General features: G+C 39.2%; 1 protein-coding gene across 3 annotated transcripts; it reads left to right on the top strand.

The window, feature by feature from the left end:
* The first annotated feature begins 730 nt into the window (after positions 1-730).
* On the top strand, positions 731-20,369 carry GABPB1 (GA binding protein transcription factor subunit beta 1). 3 transcript variants are annotated; one of them, XM_079317553.1, is made up of 9 exons: positions 731-866; positions 7,066-7,173; positions 7,986-8,153; positions 8,619-8,813; positions 9,886-9,997; positions 10,386-10,499; positions 12,169-12,354; positions 13,592-13,707; positions 18,579-20,369. In XM_079317553.1, the coding sequence occupies exons 2-9, from the start codon at positions 7,066-7,068 to the stop codon at positions 18,729-18,731; spliced, it is 1,152 nt and encodes a 383-aa protein (XP_079173679.1). In that variant the 5' UTR covers positions 731-866; the 3' UTR covers positions 18,732-20,369. The 3 variants fall into 3 exon arrangements, with proteins under 3 accessions (XP_079173679.1, XP_079173678.1, XP_079173677.1); XM_079317552.1 differs by lacking the exon at positions 731-866 and adding an exon at positions 912-1,098; XM_079317551.1 differs by lacking the exon at positions 731-866 and adding an exon at positions 1,023-1,162.
* The last annotated feature ends 1,463 nt before the right edge of the window (positions 20,370-21,832 follow it).

Here is a 21,832-nt window from a genome sequence, read left to right as displayed (position 1 = left end):
ACGTCTTAGGTACAGAATCAGTTCTCAGACCCTTAACTCAAGAAGGACATCTTGGGGCAGGAGCAGGTCCAGAGAAGGGCAATGAAGCTGGTGAGGGACCTGGAACTAAGTCCTGTGAGGAGCGGCTGAGGGAACTGGGGGTCAGCCTGGACACCCAGGGGTGACTTTACTGCTCTTTACAATCCCAGATACGAGGATGTGGCCACATGGGAGGGAGTTGGTCTCTCTCAGGTAACCATTGCAAGAATAAGAGGAGATTTGAGTTGCGCCAGGGAAGGTTTAGGTTGGACATCAAGAATTTCTTCACAGAAAGGGTGATTAGACTTTGGAACGGGCTGCCCAGGGGGGTGGTGGAGTCACCGTCCCTGGGGGTGTTGAAGGCTCCACCTGGCACTCAGTGCCATGGTCTAAGCTGACACGGTGGCGTTGGGTCAGACGTTTGACTCTTGCGATCTCTGAGGCCTTCTCCAATCGAACTGATTCCGTGATTATCTCTAAAGCCCTGCCTCAGACAGGCAAGGCAGCTAAATCCACGCTCAGACAGTGCACCCTCACCTGGGAGCACAAGCGGAGCCCCAGCAGCCAAGAGGCGTGAGACGCAAACCCCGCCACCCTGTGGCACACAGTAACCCGGGACAGCGACCCCTGTTCTTATTCCCTAAGCCGCCTCTAGGGAGGCCACCCGGGCCGCCGAGAGCGCGGGGCCGGCCCTGCCCCCGCCGGGCGGGCAGCGGGACGGAACATGGCGGGGCCCCTCCAGCCCGCGCTTCCCCGCCTTTCCCCGCGGCGGCGCGCATGCGCGCTGTGCGGCGGCGAGGCCGTATCCCTCCGCGCGCCCCTTTTCCCTCGATGTCTGTGTTAATAAGGTAATTCCCGCGCCCATGGTAAGTGCCGGGCGCCCCTCCGGGCCCGCCCGGGGCGCCCCGCGCCGTCTCGCGCCCGCCCGCGCGCCCGCGGCGGGGCAGAGCCGCGCGGAGCCGCGCCACTCCCCTCCGCCCGCCGTGTCCCTCCGCCGGGCGCGGCGCGGACTCTCGTGTGGGGCTCTCGGCCTGCGGAGCCCCGGGTCGGTGCGGCGGCGGCGGCCGGGCCGGCAGCACGGTAAGGGCCCGTCCCCGCGCCTCGTCTCTCCCTCACCCCCCCCGGGCCGGCCAAGCTTTTCCAGGTCAGTCTGCGCCTTTGTATAGGGCCCTGTTACCGGATGTGGAAGTTGATCTCTTCGCTGGTAAAAAATAATTCCACTTCCCCCGGAACCCGGCGCCGCGGCTCCCTCCGCAGCGCCCAGCCCAGCCAGGATTTCCTGTCGGGGAGAGCGGGCGGCCGGCCGGCCTTCCGGGGACCCCGCCGCGCGGGGGGCGCGGGCGGCGCGCTGGGCCGCGGCGGCGGCCTGGGCGGCGCGCGGGGCGCGGGCGAGCGCGACGCGCCCGGCGAGGGAGCCGGGAGCGGAGGGACAGAGCGGGGCTCGGCTCGTCCCGCGCGTGTCTCCGCCGGGCAGCGCGGTGCGGGCCGCGTGGGCACGGCCCGAGCCCCGCGTGGGGCGGGGGGCGGGGGGGCCGCGCTCCTGAGGCGGCGGGGCTCGTGCGCGAGCTTGGCGCCAAAGGTGCCCTGGGGAGAGGCGGCTCGGGCGGGAAGGGAGCGGCTTCCCCTCCGCAGTGCCCCTCACCCGCAGTCTGTAACTCTTGCTTTGGACCCTTAATAAAGCGTATGATGAGAGCATAAAAGTGAGATACTATATGTTAGTGCGGATTGTCGTTTTTTTGTGCTGTCCCTAAATAGTCAAAGTAGTTTCCGTTGGTGGGACAGTGGTGGCACGTCGGTGAAATCCCCTGTAGGAAGTCGTCTGTCGTAGTTCTTAAAGTATTTGTGTATTTTCCTGTAACCTGCTTACTAAGGTGGCTTTGATTTAACGGTGAATGCTTCAGAATTGTGAGTGCACATCCTGTAGTTCTTCAGCCTATTTTAAGTTATTAGTTACTTCTGATCTATTGGTAAGACTGTGCAGTTAGCTGAGTTTTTTGTGTGCACAAATATTTGTAAGAGAACATAAGTTTGCCATGTGAGTAAGGTTAAGAGTATATGTGGCAGATCAGCGTATACAAAATAGAGACACTTGTTTGTGACCCACTTTCTTTTCTGAAAACAGTTTGTTTTCTAGTTGGATTTTTTTTTAGACCTATGTGCCAGATAGAAGCTGTCGAGGAAGATTCCTCAAGATAAAACAGATGTTGTAGGTAGGAGGTGGATGATTTTTATTTGATGGTATTTTCAAGCTTGATCAACCTGAGAGCCTCCTAAGGCTATGGTACAGTTCAAAGGCTACATCAAAAGCCATTGGATTGTTCTGTTACAGATAATGGCCAAATCTGTGCTTTCCTCTGTGAGAAGAGACTTTTTTACAGTCTCTGTTATTTAATTGAGTTTATTGTGGATTGGTGCTTGTTTAAGTTAATGTGTGAGCCTAATAGGAGGACAGACCTTCATTAATAACAGGCTTGGCTGTCTTTGCCACTAAGCTATTCAACAATGTTTGCTTTTCTCAGATCAGGTATTTTTCATTTGATTCATGTCTGACATGAAGGTCGTGTTGCTGTTCAATCAAACTAGAGAGAGTTTAATTACAAATACAGCAGTCGGAGGAAAGCTGAAAGCACTGGAATGAAATCTGACTGCAATTAACATTAGTGTAGTTTTTACTATCACGATAGAAACATTGATAGTCTAAGCCTGTGATATTTATATTAAGATATGAAGCATTGCTTGTGAAATCATTGAAGATGTTTGATTCACGTAGGAGACCGGATTGGAACTTTTTGAGTTTATCCCATGTACTGCTAATTGATATGTACATTAAAATGATGCCAAAGTGTTCAAGAGATGCTAACTGCTGCATGCTGTACTTCAAAATATTATTGACCTTGGTATGGACAGGCTATTAGAAATAGCTATTCTGAATTTTTAGCAATACTGTGAGATGTTGAAATCAGTAGGGTGATAGCATTTATGGGGGTCAGGTCTGGTAAAGCAGGTTGCATTGTTTTTTATTTTTTTTTTTAAGTAGTGGAAAGAAAAAGACATTCTGAAAGGGCATTGTTTTTCCACATGTAGTGGATGTAAGGGGTGATAGGTCTCCAGCCATCTTCTAGGTACAATTCTGCCATCTGTCACTTGAGCAGGGGAAAGTGTTAAATGAGTCTAATGAAACTTTGTGATTGCAAATCCTTATCAGAGGTATGGTGTGTATTGATTTGGGTACCTTTGGTAGGTGGCACTTCTGCAGTCCATGGTCCTCTAGAGTAAGGGTCTCCCTTTCAGGAGTGCACCTTGGGACAAAGGCTGGGCTGGGAGATCTCCCTGCTGGCAGATGTTCTCCAATAGCTTGTTTTGTGTCTTGACCAGTGCAGCTCAGTACTGAGAGGAACAGTCTGGGTGTTGGGGCAGAACACCAGTCTGAGAGATGCTGCAACATTTTAAGCCAAACTTATTTTTAATTTGGACTGCAGACTCTGCTACTCTGTTGTCTGTAGACTGTGGTGTGGTAGCCCAGGCATCCCAAGTTGCCAGGTTTTTAGCTCCACTTGCTTCCCATGGAGTCTGTTTCACAGACAGTTCAACCTAACTCCTGTTGACTGCTATTCTATGCCCTTCTGGTAAGAGTGTGATATTTAGAGTTTCATAGAGTGTATGGAAACATAAATCTCAGATGCAAAAAATAGTGTAATTTTCTTTTGAACATAAGTAAAATAGAAATAATAATTTGATGTTATTTTAAATTGCCAGTTAATTGTGGCATCTGGCTAATGATACTGTGCAGAATACGTTGCAGTAATGTGGAAGTTCAGGATGTGATTAATCCAGAGAAGTCTAAAAAGTCTAAACCAAGCAGAAGCTCTTCCCTATTTACTCAGTTGCAGACAAAACCCTCTCTTCACACAATTGTGTAGGAGCTCTTAGAAGTCTGAAAACATTATCACATTGCCATAAGAATTACTGCAACAGTCTCAAGCCTTTATTTCAGAGCCAGTGATGCTTTTATTCTCAGAAAAAGTCCTCATGCAAAGTGTTACACAGCTGTCATACTAGCAAAGCTTGATGGAAATGACACAGTTAGTGAAGAGAACCCTCTTACTCTGTTCAGCAGAGTTGATTTTAACACTGTGGAGTAGCAGCAGAGTGCTCTTTGAAATAGCAATCTCATTTCAATTTGAAATGTAGTATTGTATCTTGCTTGTGATAGTATCACTGCACTGTTGTAGTGTTACTGAGTGATGTGGAGAGAGCAGCAGGAAGGGTTTTCTGGGATGGGAGGTTGTGACTCTCACACCCTTCTGGCTGTGTCTGTGCATCAGTATAGGGGAAGTTTGGTGTGTTTTTATTTGGGGCTTTCTTACAGTACCAGTCCTTGGAATGGGCTGCCTAGTGGAAATCAGCTTTGAGTTGATTACTCTTCAGAAATTTTGTGAGTGCTAGTATTCATTGGTTTAAAATGACTAAACATGCATGAGTTTTGTTGGAAATGCCTCTTAATTTTTTGCTGTTAGTGCATTAGTGATGTATAGTGTGTTTTTTGTTATTTTAGTTGAACAGTGGACTTTTGCTGGGTTTTTTCTTTTTTCCACTAGGTGGCCCAAGCATGCTTCCAAGTACTCCATTAAACTGAAACTTAATTCATTTCTCCTTTAATTGTAGTTAAAATTCTACATTATGAGCTATATACCAACCTGTATGATACTTTGTGCTTGTTTAAAATACAAACACTTTATATCAAACAAGAGATTGTTGGTTAATGTAAGGAATGTGTGGTAATGGTTATTTTTTTTTCCTTGATTAGAACATTTTTATCAAGTGTAGTATAAAGCTGTTTAGTTTTGCATTGAGAAGAGAACTGGTGTGTTTTCATTGACTGTGCTCCACAGTAATTCATGGAGTTCAGGGAGGCTCTGAAAAGGTGTTGATCTAAAGTTTGTCCCTAACATCTCCTGGGAGTGAGACTGGTAATTTGCAGGCCACTATAATTGATTTTTTTTTGGGGGGTGGCTTGACTTTGGCTGCATAGGGTTTTCATAACAACTTTGCAGTTCATTGCAGTAGTGTTTAGATGTGGGTAGAGAGTTCTGAATAGGCTGTTAAATGGACAGACTAATTTAATTCACCTATTTCAGTTTTACAGACATCAAGTGTAAGCTTGTTATCATGAGTGTGTTTTTGGTTAGTGGAGGAAGATGGGTGTACACTGAAGGCAGTGCTTCCATGAGGGTGGTTGGACACTGGAATGAGGCTGAAAAAGTGGTAGGATGTTCATCCATAGAGAGGCATTCAAAACTCAACAGGACTGGGCCAGCTTGGACTGGGATATTGAACTAGTTAACCTTGAGAGGTCCCCTTCAGCCTTAATTGCCAAGGGCCATCTCTTGCCTTATGTTTGGCATTGTTACTTCTAGTATTTCTCTTCAATGGGTGTGGCAGATTTTCTCTTATTCCATTCCTTAGGATCTTTTATAAATTTTCTCTTTTGCTCATTTTCTTTATGGAAGAGAGACAGCAGTTGTCCCTTCTCTGCCTCTGACTGTGTTCCTTTTTTCCTTCCTTTTCCCATTGTCAGTGTTTGTCCTGTCCTGCCACCTTCCTGCTTCTCTTCCCTTTTCTAGCTGGAGACAAATCAGTGTGTTCACATGTACCAGAGGGATGGACATAAATAGGGTATTTTGGTGACAGGGGTATTGCTGCCTGCAGTCAGTTCTGTAGACAGAGGCAATCAATCTGCTCTAGTTCACAGCCCTACTGATTGGTGTTCAGTACTGGAGTATTTGGGTCTCCTTTCTAGTTTCTTCCAAAGTCAACAGCTCCCAGTTTATTGAGCAATGTGCCAGTTGAGACAGGTACAGAGAAATTTCTAAAGATACAGTTTTTGTGATAATTTGTATGTTTAAAGGGATTTCTTTCCTGGACTAATATACTCTATACAATGTGTAGGACATTGGCTGCATGGCCTCACAAGTGCTCTTATTAGTAATACAGGCTTAACTTTGTTAAACTGATGAAAGCAATTCCAATTTTAGCATCCTGGTAGTGGAAAACATAGCTATAGGTATACTGAAATGTTAGTAGTAGCACATTTTGGTTAGTAGCATAAGTTATGGTTCAGTTCTGATTTTTTTTTTTTTTTCTGAACAAATTTAATAGCAAGTATGATGGGATGAGTTTAAAAAGTTGTGTTTCTAGCAAATCTTTGATGCAACAGAAACAGGTGTAATTTGTCTACATATATTATTCCAAGTATTATATGGAATCTTGGTGTAAAAGGGACGTTATCCAAGCATGATGTGAAAGTTTTTCAGCTAGTATCTCAGTCATGTCTCAGAACTTCACATTTGTACTTCACATGTTTTTAGTAACTGTAGACAGTTAAAGCAGTAGGTAGTAATATTTGTTTTCAGGCAAAGATTTTACCTCATGAATCTGTTGTATGTAGTACAATAATATGCTTATTGTGTCATTTTGCATCTGAGGGTACAGAAATTGCATTTTAGGGTGAACAAAAATAGTGATGGATGGGATGTCAGAAAGGTGTTGTGTTTCATATCTATTTCCGTGCATTTACGTAGTGATACCTCCTAAGTTCATGTAGGCATTTTGGGTGAGTGGGTGTAGTGCCTTTGGGTGCAAGACATAGCAGCCACAATGTAGTACCACTTGAAAGCTGGAGAAAGCTGCAAATGTTGCAGTATCAGGTGAGAGTTTTGAAATCACCTTCTGCTATAAGAAATGTGCATCCAGTTCAGTTTAAATTTTGTTTAACTTTATGGCTACAGTGGTTACAGCATTGTAATACTGAAATCTTCACACCAGTATCAGTTCTGTTTGGCTGGCAAAAGCAATTCTAAAATCAGACTGCTTATTGCAATCAATAAAGTTTTTTATTATGGTTAAAATACCAACTCCAGTTTCTGAACTCTTCAGAGCAGTTCAGAACTGATAATTAAAAAAAAAAAAGGAAAGGCAACCTGTCTGTATTTAAAGTAGTGTTACTGTTATTATTTTGTCTTTATATTCCTTTATCTTCTTCACTAGATGTCACTAGTAGATTTGGGAAAGAAACTTTTAGAAGCTGCACGAGCAGGTCAAGATGATGAAGTTCGCATTTTGATGGCAAATGGAGCACCTTTTACCACAGACTGGGTAATGAAAACTTTTGCAGTGGAGAATGTAAATCATCTTAATTTTCTCACCTGAAGATAGAAATACTTTTCTTACAATTCAGCATTTATATTACATTATATTATATACATTATATTTTTGGAATTCTGCATCCACATTATCTAATGTCTAATTCAAAATCAAAATTGTTTATTCATATGACCTCCTACTGATTTTAGTAACAGACTGTGAATGGACTCATTCTGGTGATTTGGATGAACTTTGGAATGGTTAATGGGAAAAAGTAGCAATTATTCTCCTAGTTATTGTGTTTATGCATTTAGTATAGTAAGAGGTCTGAATTATGAAAACAGTCCTAACTACCTAATACGTGCAGCTGAAGTTCCCTGATATAAGGGTACTGAGTTTTCTTTTGGAGGTGCTGACTTTTGAATAGGTTGTAGAGAGAGGTCAGGTACCCAAAATTCCTAGGGCATTTACAAGCTCTTAAGAGCCTTAATCTACTTAGTGACCTAGCCTTCAAATTAACTCTGTTTTGAGCAGGAGATTGCACTTGACTTCAAAGGTCTCTTTTGACCAACACTAAAAATGGGGTTAGACCCCTTGAAATGACACATCAAAAAGACAGAAAAAACAGAGCAAAAGGAAAGCAGCAGCAAACTTCACTCCCCTGTTCATATTCTGTAAAAGCCCCAACAGCTTCTCTCCTTGAGACTGCAAGGGAAAATGGTTTTGAAGTGGTGGCTTGACACCTGGGTTTGGTAGCTTCAGAATAAGAAGAAATGCTTTGTACTGACATCTGTTAGATGTGCATGTTTTGTGTTCCATTACAGTTGGGAACATCTCCACTTCATCTAGCAGCACAGTATGGACACTACTCCACCACAGAAGTGTTGCTGCGAGCCGGTGTGAGTCGGGATGCCAGAACCAAAGTGGACAGAACTCCATTACATATGGCAGCATCAGAAGGCCATGCCAGCATAGTAGAAGTCTTACTTAAGGTAGAAACTGCTGAAACAAGTCTGAAGTGGGGTTATTGTGATGGTTTATGATGAGATATTTGCAATTTGCTTTTAGTCGTGAAACCAACATTGACATTATATGAATAGTTAAACTTTATGCATCGGGAGCTTCATTTTCCAATTGAACTGTAATTTATTTTACATTAAAATCACCATGATTTCAAGTGAATTATTTACTGCTGTTTCAAAATAAGAATACTCCCTAATTGGATGTTGTGTTTGGTAACAGATTTTAGAAGTAAGATGTGCTTTAGGGAATCTGTAATCCTTTTGAGGTAAATGATGTATGTGGTAGATAGATTGGATCATTTCTAATAAACATGTAAATGTAAGGTAACAGGAAGCTTTTATTGAGAAAGACAATTTTGGGCCTTACTTTGTGACCAGCATTATTTAATGAAGGTATTTCTAATGACATAATTTAAGCAATGATCTTGTTTGTAGCATGGTGCTGATGTCAACGCGAAGGACATGCTCAAAATGACTGCACTTCACTGGGCTACTGAACATCACCACCAAGAAGTTGTAGAACTCTTGATAAAGTATGGAGCAGATGTTCATGCTCAGAGTAAATTTTGCAAAACAGCATTAGATATTGCAGTAGACAATGGAAATGAAGACATTGCAGAAATATTACAGGTAACTTTTAATTTCTCATGTTAAGGAATTTACAGCAAAGTACTTGATTACACGTCATAAACTAAGTTTTTACTGTACCAGCTGTGACACCATTATATTGATAATGCCACACTCCAATCTAGTTCATTAAATGAAATGAGGTTAATGTTAGTAAACATTACTCGGTCAAAGAATGTTTTCATCACCTACAATGTCAAGTATAAATATTCTTTATTTTCTTTAGTTTGAGTGATGTAATACACAGAGATAGGTGGACTCTTTCCAATTGAGGTGTAAAGAAATAACTCCCTTCTCTGACAGTGTATTTTGAGTATCCTCTAGTATTCAGTTAGCTTCATCTTTGGATATTAATTTCCTAACAGTTGGAGTTCAGACAGGAGAGAAGAGATGCCAATTTTTCCAGAATTAGAAAAGCTAAGATTGAGTTGTTGGAGAACTGATTATAATAGATAATTCCATGGAAATGTGTGCTCACTGTTCAATAGTGCTGTTAAAGGCAAATTAAATGACAAATATTATTGAGAAAAGAATGCAAAGCAAATGAAAAATGTCATTATGCCACTGTATAAATCTGTAGCTTCCCTATGTTTTTAAATGTCTGAACTTCTGGTGTGTTCCTTTAGCCTCCTCCTGATTGCAAAGAGAGTGTAGCAAAGAGAAGTTAATAATTATTCATAGAAAGACTGACATGTACATTTCATGGCAACTGCAAAGCTGTCAGAGTAGATTTCATGATGTGTATCTGCCCCAGCAGTCTTAGTTCTTCAGACTTCTCTTTAGATAAGTGAACTTGCATATCTACAAAAGAGCCTTGTCCTCTTATAATAACTGTTAGGTAGAAGTAGTAGTGTGTTGTTAAACTCTTTCACTCCAACAGACTTTCTTTAGATTTCAACAAAAAGCAAGTTTCCAATATACTTAGAGATAGGACACGATGTATGTGTATTGCATGAGTATAACAAGGGAGATCCTCCTTGTATATGTGAAGTGTGTAAGAATTCTAGCTCTTCCACAAGGTCAACAACTCCTTTATAGCTGCAGTGGGAATGATGTTCTTCCCTTTGTGTCCCAGATTGCAATGCAGAACCAAATCAATACGAATCCCGAGAGTCCAGACACTGTGACGATACACGCAGCCACACCGCAGTTCATCATTGGACCTGGAGGGGTGGTGAACCTAACAGGTCTGGTATCTTCTGCAAATACATCCAATAGAACAGGTATTTAGATGCTTAAGGGATGCTACTGGGATTTTATACTTTCACTGGTTTTCGCTATTTAGTGAAAAGGTTGGAGGAGGAACAGTGGTAAGAATAGTTACCATGTTCCTCATTGGTGTTTTTTGTGTGTTGTAAATACGTGCATACCTAAACCAACAATCTTCACAGACATAAACTATCAGAAGTTCTGTTTGCTTAATGAACTTCACTTCAGAATAGCTCTTTGATTCAGCAGAATGCTGCTGAAAATGGAGTATGTACTAGAAGTTTCAGTGCAATTAAAATAGAAAAAGGGACTTTTTGATGGTTTTAAATTTATCAGCTTTTTTTTTTTTTTTTTCCATCCTTCTAGATGAAACAGGAGTGTCTGCTGTACAGTTTGGAAATTCATCAACATCAGTATTAGCTACCTTGGCAGCTTTAGCAGAAGCGTCAGCTCCACTGTCTAATTCTTCAGAAACACCAGGTTAGAAAGCTAAATCATTTAAACTAATTTATTAAATTTAAAGTACATAACTTCAAGTTTCCTTCAACACATGTAGTGGTGTGGTAAATGATGAGTCTATGGGTGTAGATACAGAAGGAGAGCAAGGAAAGAATAATGATAATATTTATGGGGTTATTTTTTCTTTTTGTATAGAATAGTTTCTCTTTAGACAAAATCTTCCCTTTTCTTTCATCGTTTGAAGAAGTTCTAGCAATGTTTGCTTCCAGAGTTGAAACCCAGCACTTGAGTTTGACACTGAAAGATCAGAAGTGTTTGCCACAGCACCTAGTATTGGCACTTATAATTTGGACTTTTTTGTGACAGTGGTCTTCCTTACTGCTGGGTCTGAACTTGGAAGCCAAAACAAGTTCAATACAACACCACTTAGTCATGGGAGTTGCTGTTTTGGTTTCCTGAATAAAACTCTGAATATTTAAGCAGTGTTATAGGACAGTAATCTCTAAACATAAAGATCTTCAGGAGACAATGTCTGTAGTCATTATTTCAACTACAGAGTGATTTTTCTGTGTATATTATATTGTAATTAACTTAAAAGATGAAAGCTTCAGAGTTTTATTTACCTTCTGTCATCTTGAACATCACAACACAGTCTATAGGGTTTTAATTTCATCTCTGTAGATAGAGAACAGTCTAATATCTGTTATTTAAATCAAAGGCTTTGCTTTTATCCTGGCAAATTGAAAATAAAATAGAGAGCTAGTGTTCTTGAATTTCCTTTATTGTGCTACCAGTGATCTTGCTCTTTGTCTCAGCATCTTGTTGTTTTATAAAAGGAAGGATGGTAGCACAATATCCCATTTGCAGCATACAGTGCAAGCTGGGGTGTGTGCTGTAATTCTGAATGCAGGTTTTCCTTGTCCTACCTTCATTTGTAGAAGTGATACAGAACTGTGAGAGTTCACTGCTTTATACTCTTTATGAATCATGAATTTGAAATGGATAGTTGAGCTAAAATTTTTTGCTTTTACCTATAAAATTATTTGCATACAGGATTTGTTTTACTTCTTAAGATTTATGTTTCTTCTTCAAATGTGTAAAAATACCAGCTCTGCAGAACTTTTCCTTTAGTCTTGTTTCATACTTTGTGTAAGAAATAAAGTTGTGTGCTTGAAGTACTCATGCAGTACAGACAAAACTTTTAAGATTCTCTAGGGGTCCTTTAGTCTGGTACCATCTTGAAGACCATTATATTAAATAGAGAAATCTGGGTTTGGTCCTGAGGCAAACCATTGGTTGAAAAGTAGCTTCAAGGTAGTATTTCAAGTCTAATTTTTTTTATTCTGCTATTAGTGTAACTTAGTCCAGCTCGTGTGCAATGCAGCTGCTGTTTTTGCTGACCTGTTAACAATGAACCCAAAGCATCAATTTTGAGTGGGGTATATCAATATTATTATATTGAGCAAGGATCGTATTGCATGTGTATGTCAAAATGTGAGTGCTTTATGTTGGCCTCATGAAATACTCTCTTTAAAGTATAATACTTTAAATACATAGTAAGGTATTCATCAGAGGGGTCAAGATTTGAAAACCATGGAAGAAGTTTTTTCTCAGCTTTATCAAAATGCATTTGAAATCATAAAAGCTTAATTTGTAAATTGACTTATTTGCTTTACTAATTTGTTGCTAGTTGTGGCCACAGAAGAAGTTGTGACTGCAGAATCCGTGGATGGGGCCATTCAGCAGGTGGTCAGTTCTGGAGGTCAGCAGGTCATTACCATAGTTACAGATGGCATCCAGCTGGGCAACCTGCATTCCATTCCAACCAGTGGGATAGGGCAACCCATCATTGTGACCATGCCAGATGGGCAGCAAGGTGAGTGCACACTTAGGTTTCCAGCTTGAGGAACTGTTTTAGCTACAGCAATAATAATAGCTTTGTAAGTGCAAATAGCTTGGACCATTTTGTGTACAACTATGAATTCTTAGATTGGAGAAGGCTCAGACAAGCCTCTGCAGTTCAGTGGGTTAACACGTCAGCTGAGCCTCTGCTTTAGCAGAGAGAATAGAAGAGTTACTAAACTATGGAGGAGACATGGGATGTTTAAGTGAAAAGTGGTAACTTGCTTTGCCTTCAGCAAGTTTGATTTTTACAAACTCATTACAAAAAACAGAAGATGGAGTAAAACAAAAGCCTCCTTCTAATTCTTACACTGTTGCCTCACTGGAAATACTGTGTGGAGGTGAGGCTTGAGTTTGGAAATTCAATGCATTAAGCAATCTGTGCAAGTCCAATGCAATGTCAATACACTGATCTGACAAATGTCAGGTCTTACATGCCTTTGGGCCATATGTACTTTGTAGAAGTTGCTAGTGTGATAAATCCTATTTTGTGATGAAAGCATATGCTTTGGGTGGTTTTTGTAAAAGATGCTCTGCCACTATTTAGATAAAAAGGATCCCTTCTCTGATTTCCTTATGAGGACTCGCAGTGTGAAGCTTGAAGAGTTATACACAGGAGGCAAATTATTAGGTTCACAGTCTGCCTGAACTAGTACACCTTGTTATCATTATGAGTGAGTGGGTGTAGATAGTACTGAGGTGATAGTCACCTTTATTTGTCAGATGGCTGCATGAGGATTTAGAGTATTTACTGAGAACCCTGCTTTTCTTATTCATGGCTAATAACTACTGGATTCTTAAGATTGCTTAAGGTGTATTAATAAAAAAGAAAGCAGGATTTGTATTTGATATTTATTTAAGAAACATTATATAAGTGGTCTGCTACAGAAATTGGAGTTGACAGACAGGTGACTGCAGTTCTCTGCCATGTCTATTTACTCTGTGAAAAATTGCAGTGATATTCCATAGCTAATTACTGTAGATCTCAATAATGAGTCATTTTAAATTTCTTTAGTAACATACAAAAAAACCCTGAAGTTTTTAGTATGTTTTCACAGAGCTTATCATGGACATTATTATATAGATGTGTTTTCACAAGTAAAAGTATCTGCATTTTTTGCTGTTAATAAAATTACTTAAATAATATGAGTTTTATATGGTGCAAATATTGTTCAAAGTAAATGTGTTTACATGTACAAATATGTTTTCAGTGTTAACAGTTCCAGCAACAGACATTGCTGAAGAAACTGTAATAAGTGAAGAACCGCCAGTGAAGAGACAGTGCATTGAGATTGTTGAAAATCGTGTGGAGTCTGCAGAAATAGAAGTAAGGAGTATATTACATGATCTGTGTTGAACAGTATTCAGGACTGAGTATCTGCTTATGGTTTTTGTATTGTTCAGAAAGTTAATTGCTGTGTTACCACAGCATGAAGTGTGTGAAACTTTTAACTTGTTCAGTCTCTCTCCTGTAATGGAAATTCATCTTTTACAAAGTCGTTGTAAAAAGAAAATAGGAGGGCAGTTTGCTTGATCCTGTGGTCATGCATGTAAAAGTGTTTAAGTATATGAAAACATATTTTTTGTTTTTGTTGAAGATCATTAGCTGCTTTTTAAAACTGGGTGCTGATACGTTATCAAGTGACATAACTCTTTCCGCTAGGAGTGAATGAGAGCCCTGTACCCTCATCCTTCTGTTACAGCCACATGCTTCTGATTGTCAGATCATTTTTAGCAATGTTTCCTTTCCATTCAGGGTATCTAGATAACTGCTAATGGAAGTGTGAAACAGTAAGATTCTGTGTTTGTTAATTTTTATCTGTGTGATGTCCCCCACCTTTTTTTTTTTTAATTCTGAAGCAGTTTATTATTACACAACTTTGCACCATCCATTTTTTTTTTAAACTATACTGCAAAATCCCTAAAAATGTTGGGAGAGCCTTCCTTTTTATATGACAAATGGATGTAGCTGTTCAGTTTAAAATTGTAGCTTTTTTTATACTAGCCTCTAAAGGTCAACCATCTCATTCCTTCCCGTGTTACTTCTAACTGTGCTGACCAGTTATGGTCAAAAGTTTATGAAAATTACTGTCTGCTTTGACTAGACTGTAAGTTCTCATTTTGTCAACTCCATGATTATTTCATTTATGAAAGGTTGTATTCTTCAACTTCTGTTCATATTATCAATTTGTGCCTCATTGAATACTTTTTGTTGTACAGTATGTGCTGTATGTTATCCATGTCTAATAACAATAATTACCACCTCTCATCATTTGCTTTCCATGTCCCTAAGTTGTTACATCAAATACTTTTGGCCTTTGCAGCTTTGTAGTCATTACAGATTATCCTGACAGTTGAAATTTTCTTGCTGCATTTTTTAAGATGTATGAACTGTTACAATAAAAGTATTTCTTTTATTCACACTTTTAAAAATCTGCCTGAATTATTCATAAAGGAAATTAAATTTCCTTAAGTATTTTAGTAATTTTGTTAAATGAATTTTTTAAAAATCCAGATTGGTTAAGGGATAAATTGACCTGTGCCTAATTACAGATAATTGGTGTAACAATACCAATAAATCTTCTAAGGGGATTATGAGTTTTATTTATGTTTGTAAATCATATTTCTTGAATATTGAAGGAAGTTGGTTTTGATTAATTACTTGGTCCATTACTTTTAGTTGGAAGTTGTGATGGCTTTCTTGTCCCTGCCTGTACAAGTAGAAATGCACATGCAGACCTCTGCCTCTGTGTAAAGGCTGGTTGACTTTAGGGGCCTTGTGGTGCACAGGGGTATGGTGTTACTTTAGTAACAGTGGCATTAAAGAAGTGCACACCAAGTTGGTTCACCTCAAATTTCTTAATCACAAACAGTGGTAGATATTAAAATTTGGAGAGAGTGGGACCCCTCCCCTCATTAAAGTATTAAAAAATTACTTTATAATGTGTAAATACAGGAAACATATTCTTTTTCTTTGCCTTGCACTAATTCATTTATTTATTTTATTATAAAGAGTTGATTCAAGGCTGAATATTTTTTTCAGCTGTTTTAAGTTCATAGTGTGTGTGAACAGTTTAGTTTGAAAGGTTTTGTAATTGAAAATCCTCCCATCCATTTGAGGGGCAAACTTTCCTGTGAAAGTACTGTGGAACAGCTAAAGCTGTAGTGGTGTTTTTAAATTTTCTATTCTGGGTCTGTTAATTTAAAACATTTCAGCTCATTTTGAAGAGTGACAGCAGTTTTCCTAAGCAGTTTGATATTTTAAACATGGGATGGCAGCAAAAAAACCCTGTCACACAGATACTCTGTTTTTCATTTTCATGCATAATTCATTAACATACAGTGATCTTTATTTTCATTCTTTAATTTGACTGTTTCTCCTGTGTTGCATGTTTGAAAGGTGACACACATTAGAACCAAGACAATCATTTGATTAGACTAAAAAATAATCATAATTGTAAACTAGTTCTATTAATGGATTCATATCCTGTGTTGTTGTGTTGTTTAAGAGTAGTTGGTTATTTTAGTTTTAGGTGTTCCTATTGTCAATGGAAAGTTACATGTAATGAAAAAAATTTCCTGGTAAAATGGAAGATTTCTTTACAGCCCTGAGCATCCTCTAATTTGATTTTTATCTGGGTAGGTGACACAAAAGGACTCCAGATCTCTTGAACACTTCTGGTTGTATTCTAAAGAATGTCCCAAGAAGACTTTCTCTGGGTTTGATTAAATTGGTAGATGAGATACCGTCCTCCCTATTCTAGATGTCAAAGTTAGAGAGCCAGTTTTGACCACTGAGTCCACAGTAGATGTGTGCTGCTCCTCCAGAAGCATAGGGTTCTTTCCACTGCCTAGTCACACAGAATAGTTGGCTTCATCTCCTTAACTCACTCTGTTTGTTGGGACTGTGACAGTCTAAAAACTACACCTGTTAGCTGTTAGACTAATCTACATGCTTTGAAGTCTAGGCTGTGTAGTAGATACTGGTTTTATCTTCTGGCCATAACTTGAAGACTTGGGTTTTTGCCTTTATTTCTTACCCTTCCCTTAATGTGCTGTACCGTTTTTGGGTACGCAGCTCTTAAAATGTTCAAGAACCTCCCCACTTCTGAATGTTTGCAGTGTGCACACACTCCATGGCAGTGATTCTGTCCCCAAATGTTTGCAGTGTGTGCAGACTCCACAGCAGTGATTCCATCCCTAAGTGTTTGCAGTGTGCCCCCTCTCCACAGCAGGGATTCCATCCCCAAATGTTTGCAGTGTGCCCCCACTCCACAGCAGGGATTCAATCCCCAAATATTTGCTCTGTGTGCACACTCCACAGCAGTGATTCCATCCCCAAATGTTTGCACACAGTCCATAGCAGGGATAGCCCCTTGCTGTTTGTAGTGCTCCAAAGGACTTTCTGCCAGTGAACTACCAGTGGTTCTTATTTCAATGCAGGCCAGTAGATAGAGCAGTTTTGCTTCTTGACAGTATCAGGTTTTTGATGGTTTTTATGAGACCAATTCATGGGATAGATAATGCCCAGCTCATACATCCCAGTCTCAAAAAGGAAAGGCTACTTTCCACATGTGGAAGGATCAACTGTTTTGACTAATTCCCTGGGAATTGTCTTGTAGCTCTGTTCACCAAGGCACTAAGCTGTGAGGCTGTTTTACACAGCATGTTGGTCCCCTCATAAAAACAGAATCCAAATTTTCAGAGGAGGTGAACTTTCTTTTCAAATAAGTAAACAAAATCAGATGAGCTCTCATTTTATTAGCATATGGAGCAAACCCTAGCCTGCTGGCTTCAGCTCTTAAAGCCCCTTGGAAAATCAAGTTGCATTTATTGGAGTTTGTTCTGTGTTCTAGCTAGTCTCTTTATAACCTGTTAATAGCATCTTCTTCACTCAGGTGCTGCTGTTAGCAATGATCTGACCACCTCTGTCATTGTATTTCAGCACATTCAGCTGACATGTGACTGCTAAATGTGACTGTGACAAGTACTGAGAACAGTAGCAAGTAGAAGGGGGAGGGAGAGCAGTTTTATATTTTTCTGACCATGAAAATGTGTGAATGCAGCAGAGGTGAAGAATAGGGATGCTCTTATGGGAGTGTGGGGGGCTGAAACTTCTAACAACTGTTAGAGGTATTTAATGGGAATGTGATATTGAACTGCTGGGATGGGAATATGGTGAAAAGACAACTTGCTTTCACTGGACCTGAGTTTTTTGATTAATTTCTTTTCTGGGAGATAGCTTGCTTCTCTGGCAGCCTTCCTTACTGTTCCTACTTAACAACTGCAGTGGAAAGAGTGATTTCAAATGCAATACTACCTTACTCATAAAAGTATGATGCACTTCAATGAAATGGTATTTAATTGAATATTTGATCAAAACAAAACTATTTCCCAAGCAAATTGCTTTTTCAATTGGGCTCGGGGCAACATCAGACAAAATGACAGTACCTACATCACTGGAGATTGAAATGTGTTCTCTTTAGTTCCTAAGGCAGCTTCAGAGGAAGTGGCATTTCCCGTGTCATTTTGCTTTGGAAACCATTTTATATCCACCCCCAACAAACTTGTATGCAGGATTTCTACAGTTACTTAAGGATTTCTTTACTAGCTGCTTTTAAAAGGAAAAAAAGGTTATCTGGCTAATTGCCTGTTAATTCATAAAGATACATTGTCCTTGGGGATGTAATTAGACCTCTGGATTGCAGAATATCAATCCCTGTTTAGAAACAGTTAGGTTTGTGCTTTGGTCAGTGGGCAGCTGACACTCTCCAGTGCAGATGGGGATAAGTAACAGTTTGTCATTTTTACTGTCAGATTAGAAATACAACAGCAAGGAACAAGCCTGTTAGATTGAGTGACTGGAGAAATGTAAATATATGCCATTAATGTTTAATCACCACAGTTAACACTTTCTTCATTTAGCTCTTTTTTGGTGAAGGCTTGTGTGGTACCTTTGCAGCTGAGTAGACCTGGGTTTGCTGTCTCCACACTTCCAGCCCTGTGTGGGGAGTTGGCTGGTTGATAATTGGGGTCTGATTTACACAGCTGCATTCATACAGGTTTGCCTGAGTAAGAACTGAACAGCTTCTCCATGATACCCTAACACTTGAACTGCATGTAAAGGAAAAGTATTTGCCATTTTAGCTTGTATTTGATACTTATTTGACAAAATATTGCTGGTTCTGTTTCTAATAGGAAAGAGAAACTCTTCAGAAACAGCTGGATGAGGCAAACAGAGAAGCACAAAAATACCGTCAGCAGCTTCTAAAGAAGGAACAAGAAGCAGAGGCCTATCGGCAGAAGTTAGAGGCAATGAACCGCCTCCAGACTAATAAAGAAGCTGTTTAATAAAAAATGAACACACTGCAAAGCCTGTTACTTTCAAAAACCTGCAGTACAATCTTGAACTGTACACTGTATAGGTACAGCCATGGGATTTCATGATAGAGAAGATGCTACAAGTTGATAACTGGACTTAAGCCGTGAGCTCTGATTAATTTCTTGTAACATAAAAACTCTGAATTTAGAAATTGTGAAAAGTATTTAAAATAAAATACTGTAAATAGTTGGTTTTTTTACAGTTTCAAAATGAGTTGATAAATCTTTTTGAAGGGATCCAGAAACATGAAAAGCCAATGTTTTTGTGAAATTTTTGATTTTAGTATGAATCTAACTTCTGAAAAACAGAACAGTTTTAAGGGTGATATTGATTTAAGCTGACAATTTGAAATTTGATTATGTGACAAAATTAATTAACAGTTATTTCTACATGATAACAACTCAACTTCTCTGAATAAGACATTTCCAGGTGGAAATCTTTGTACAGCTTTAAGTAGTTGTCTCAGATTCTCTGAAAACCATTTTTGGTTTTTTTTTTTTTATTTTAGGTGGTGAAATTTTTATATTTAATTTCAGATATATCCAAGTAGATTTACATGTATATGAAGCTAATATTTTTTAAACTTTTCAGTTTGTACATATGCTGCATGTTTTTATAATTTCTACACAAACATCTTGCATAGGTATTTTTCAGCAAAGATGAGAAAAATTATGAGAAAAATGTTTAGCCTATAGGTCATTTGAAGTAAGCTAGCAGCCAGTTTTATTGTGGATGGTATATTTCTTGGAAGAATGTAATTTGTAATTAAGAAGAACAAAAAAGTATCTTAATTTACATATTAAGAGGCAAAATTTGATAGTGGAGGCGTTGAAACTTCACTTTGTGTGTCTTACAATTTTCCTGTACAAACATTTTAAAGTTCAGTAATGAATAGAAAAGAATGTCTCCACTGGAACACAAATAGTAGCCATTTTAGAATATCCCTATTGGTCTCTTCCCAATAACCTTGAAATTACTTCAGTGATGCATTTTTTTAACGGACTTTTGCATTTTAATTATGCAATTGGACAAGTAATTTTTTTTATGTTGTAGTGATGCTCTTCCTACCCAGCATCATCGTTCCTCACTGTGATACTGTGTTTGTGTGTGTCTGTGCAGTGATCTATTATGCTTAAAATTTATATGGCACGTTACATCTTCAGAGCATTGTAAAATCTTTTAGAGAGCCCTTACTGCACTGCCTGTGGCAGGTAAGTGAGTGTTACTGTCTCAGTTTTAGAGCTGGTTTAAGTGCAACACGAGGGAGTGTGAAATGACTGGCTTAACACCATGTCAACCTGTGGTCACCTGGGAATGGATCTCAGGAGTTCCTGGCTTCTAGTCCTGTGCTTAGACTGAGCTGCCTTAAGATTGTTCAGTGCTGTGTTATATTCAATTTTGAACTACTGTGCAGATTCGTTTTTTTTGTAAGATAAAACTCTTTGTGCTTTGCTTTGTTGTTCCATGTTCACTGCTTTTATGGAATTGTTTATATAAAGTTAAGCAAAAGGTCTGGTTTATCTATACTGTACACGGAAGAATTACCCTTAAAACTGTACTCTGGCCTACTTTTTCTATTTTACAATTAAATATCTTTTCCACATATATATAGTGTAGAATCAATTCAATTGGTTTGTGTGTGAATGTTCTGTGTTAAGCATCTGGAAAAACATTAAAAAAACAGTTTTGGGTGTAGAATGGCCTTAAATGGGAGGAGGGAGAAATGGGGAAAGAATTGAGTTGTACTGTACAAAACCTTGTCAAACTGGTCAAAATTTGGCTTGGGTTTATAGATCTGGCAGTTAGGAAAAATTGTGAATATCTTCATATTGTTATATGTTTGGTAAATTTGATTTTGATTGGCAAATTCGATCTAAAAATAATCAGAAGATAAAAATTGGAAATCTGTGGTGGTGGGTTTTAGAAGAACTATTTTCAAGGACATCATTGTGCTTGTACTAGGGCTTGAAGCAAACCTTGTGCAGTGGTTAACTGGAAATGGCTATTTTAGGGATTGTTTCAGGAGCTATCCATTGCATCACTGGCAGATTGAGGAACCAGTTAACCAAGGGAAATGTGCTGCTCAGGCATTGCTCCAATGAATTATTTTGTGATCAAAATAATGTTTGTGTCCTCAGATCAAATTTAACAACAGTGTAATCTCTGTGATTTCTTAATAATGATAAGAGTGGCAATGTTTGAGTGGTGATAGTGGCAACGTTCACATCCAAGTGGAGAGTTTCCCACGCTTGTGACAGCAGATGTTGGCAGCAAACAGTGAAATGAACCTTTTCTATTCATTCTGTTTCCTCTGAGCAAATATTCCTCATTGTCCATAACAAAACACTTCTGGTGCAGCGTCTCTATAACAAAACCTTATTTATCACCAGCAATATTTACCCTTCCTGTAATCTATTATCAGCTATTTTATTTTAGTTCCAAACAGGACCTGCTGTTTGTTCTCTTCTGCACAGAACAAGAGATCAACCCAATGAAACCATCACCTCTGAGCTAAAGTGTAGGGTATATGTTACATGAAATATTTATTATATAGTTCAGCTCTGAAAATATTGTTAAAGATATTTTTCCTTATTTGCTGTTCCAAATTAAAAATGTTACATTAGTTAGCTACCATCTGTTTCTTTGAACAGATGTCCATATATATTAGCATATTAACCGCTTGTAATGAGCTAAAATCAGTTTTTGAGAACTTTGGGCTCATTTTGAGTTGGTCCTATGCTTGATGCCTGTCCCTTAACTTATTCCCCTTTATGGGATCATTTGCACTACAGCCAAGAAATGTTCATAAATTTGTATTAAACATGTGAGCAGCTTGTTACTTTTTTCCTAATGTTTCCAGAGCAATATCAGATGAAACAGATGAATATGCTTATAGTAGGTTTTTGCACTTCTCTCAATGCCTTTTTATCAATTTGGGTTTTTTTATTTTAGTACATTTATCTGATGTGTGTGTCACAGCATCTTTCTCATATCTATAAAACAGTTCCTTCTCAAGTATCTAATTGCAGCAGAAAGTAGGAAAGGTTTCACACTGTTCTGTAGTCAGTGT

This window comes from Erithacus rubecula (genome assembly GCF_903797595.1).
Source record: "Erithacus rubecula genome assembly, chromosome: 14".
In the NCBI taxonomy this organism is placed as follows: Eukaryota; Metazoa; Chordata; class Aves; order Passeriformes; family Muscicapidae; genus Erithacus; species Erithacus rubecula.
The sequence above is the reverse complement of the archived record's forward strand: the minus strand, read 5'-3'. Positions and strand labels throughout refer to the sequence as shown.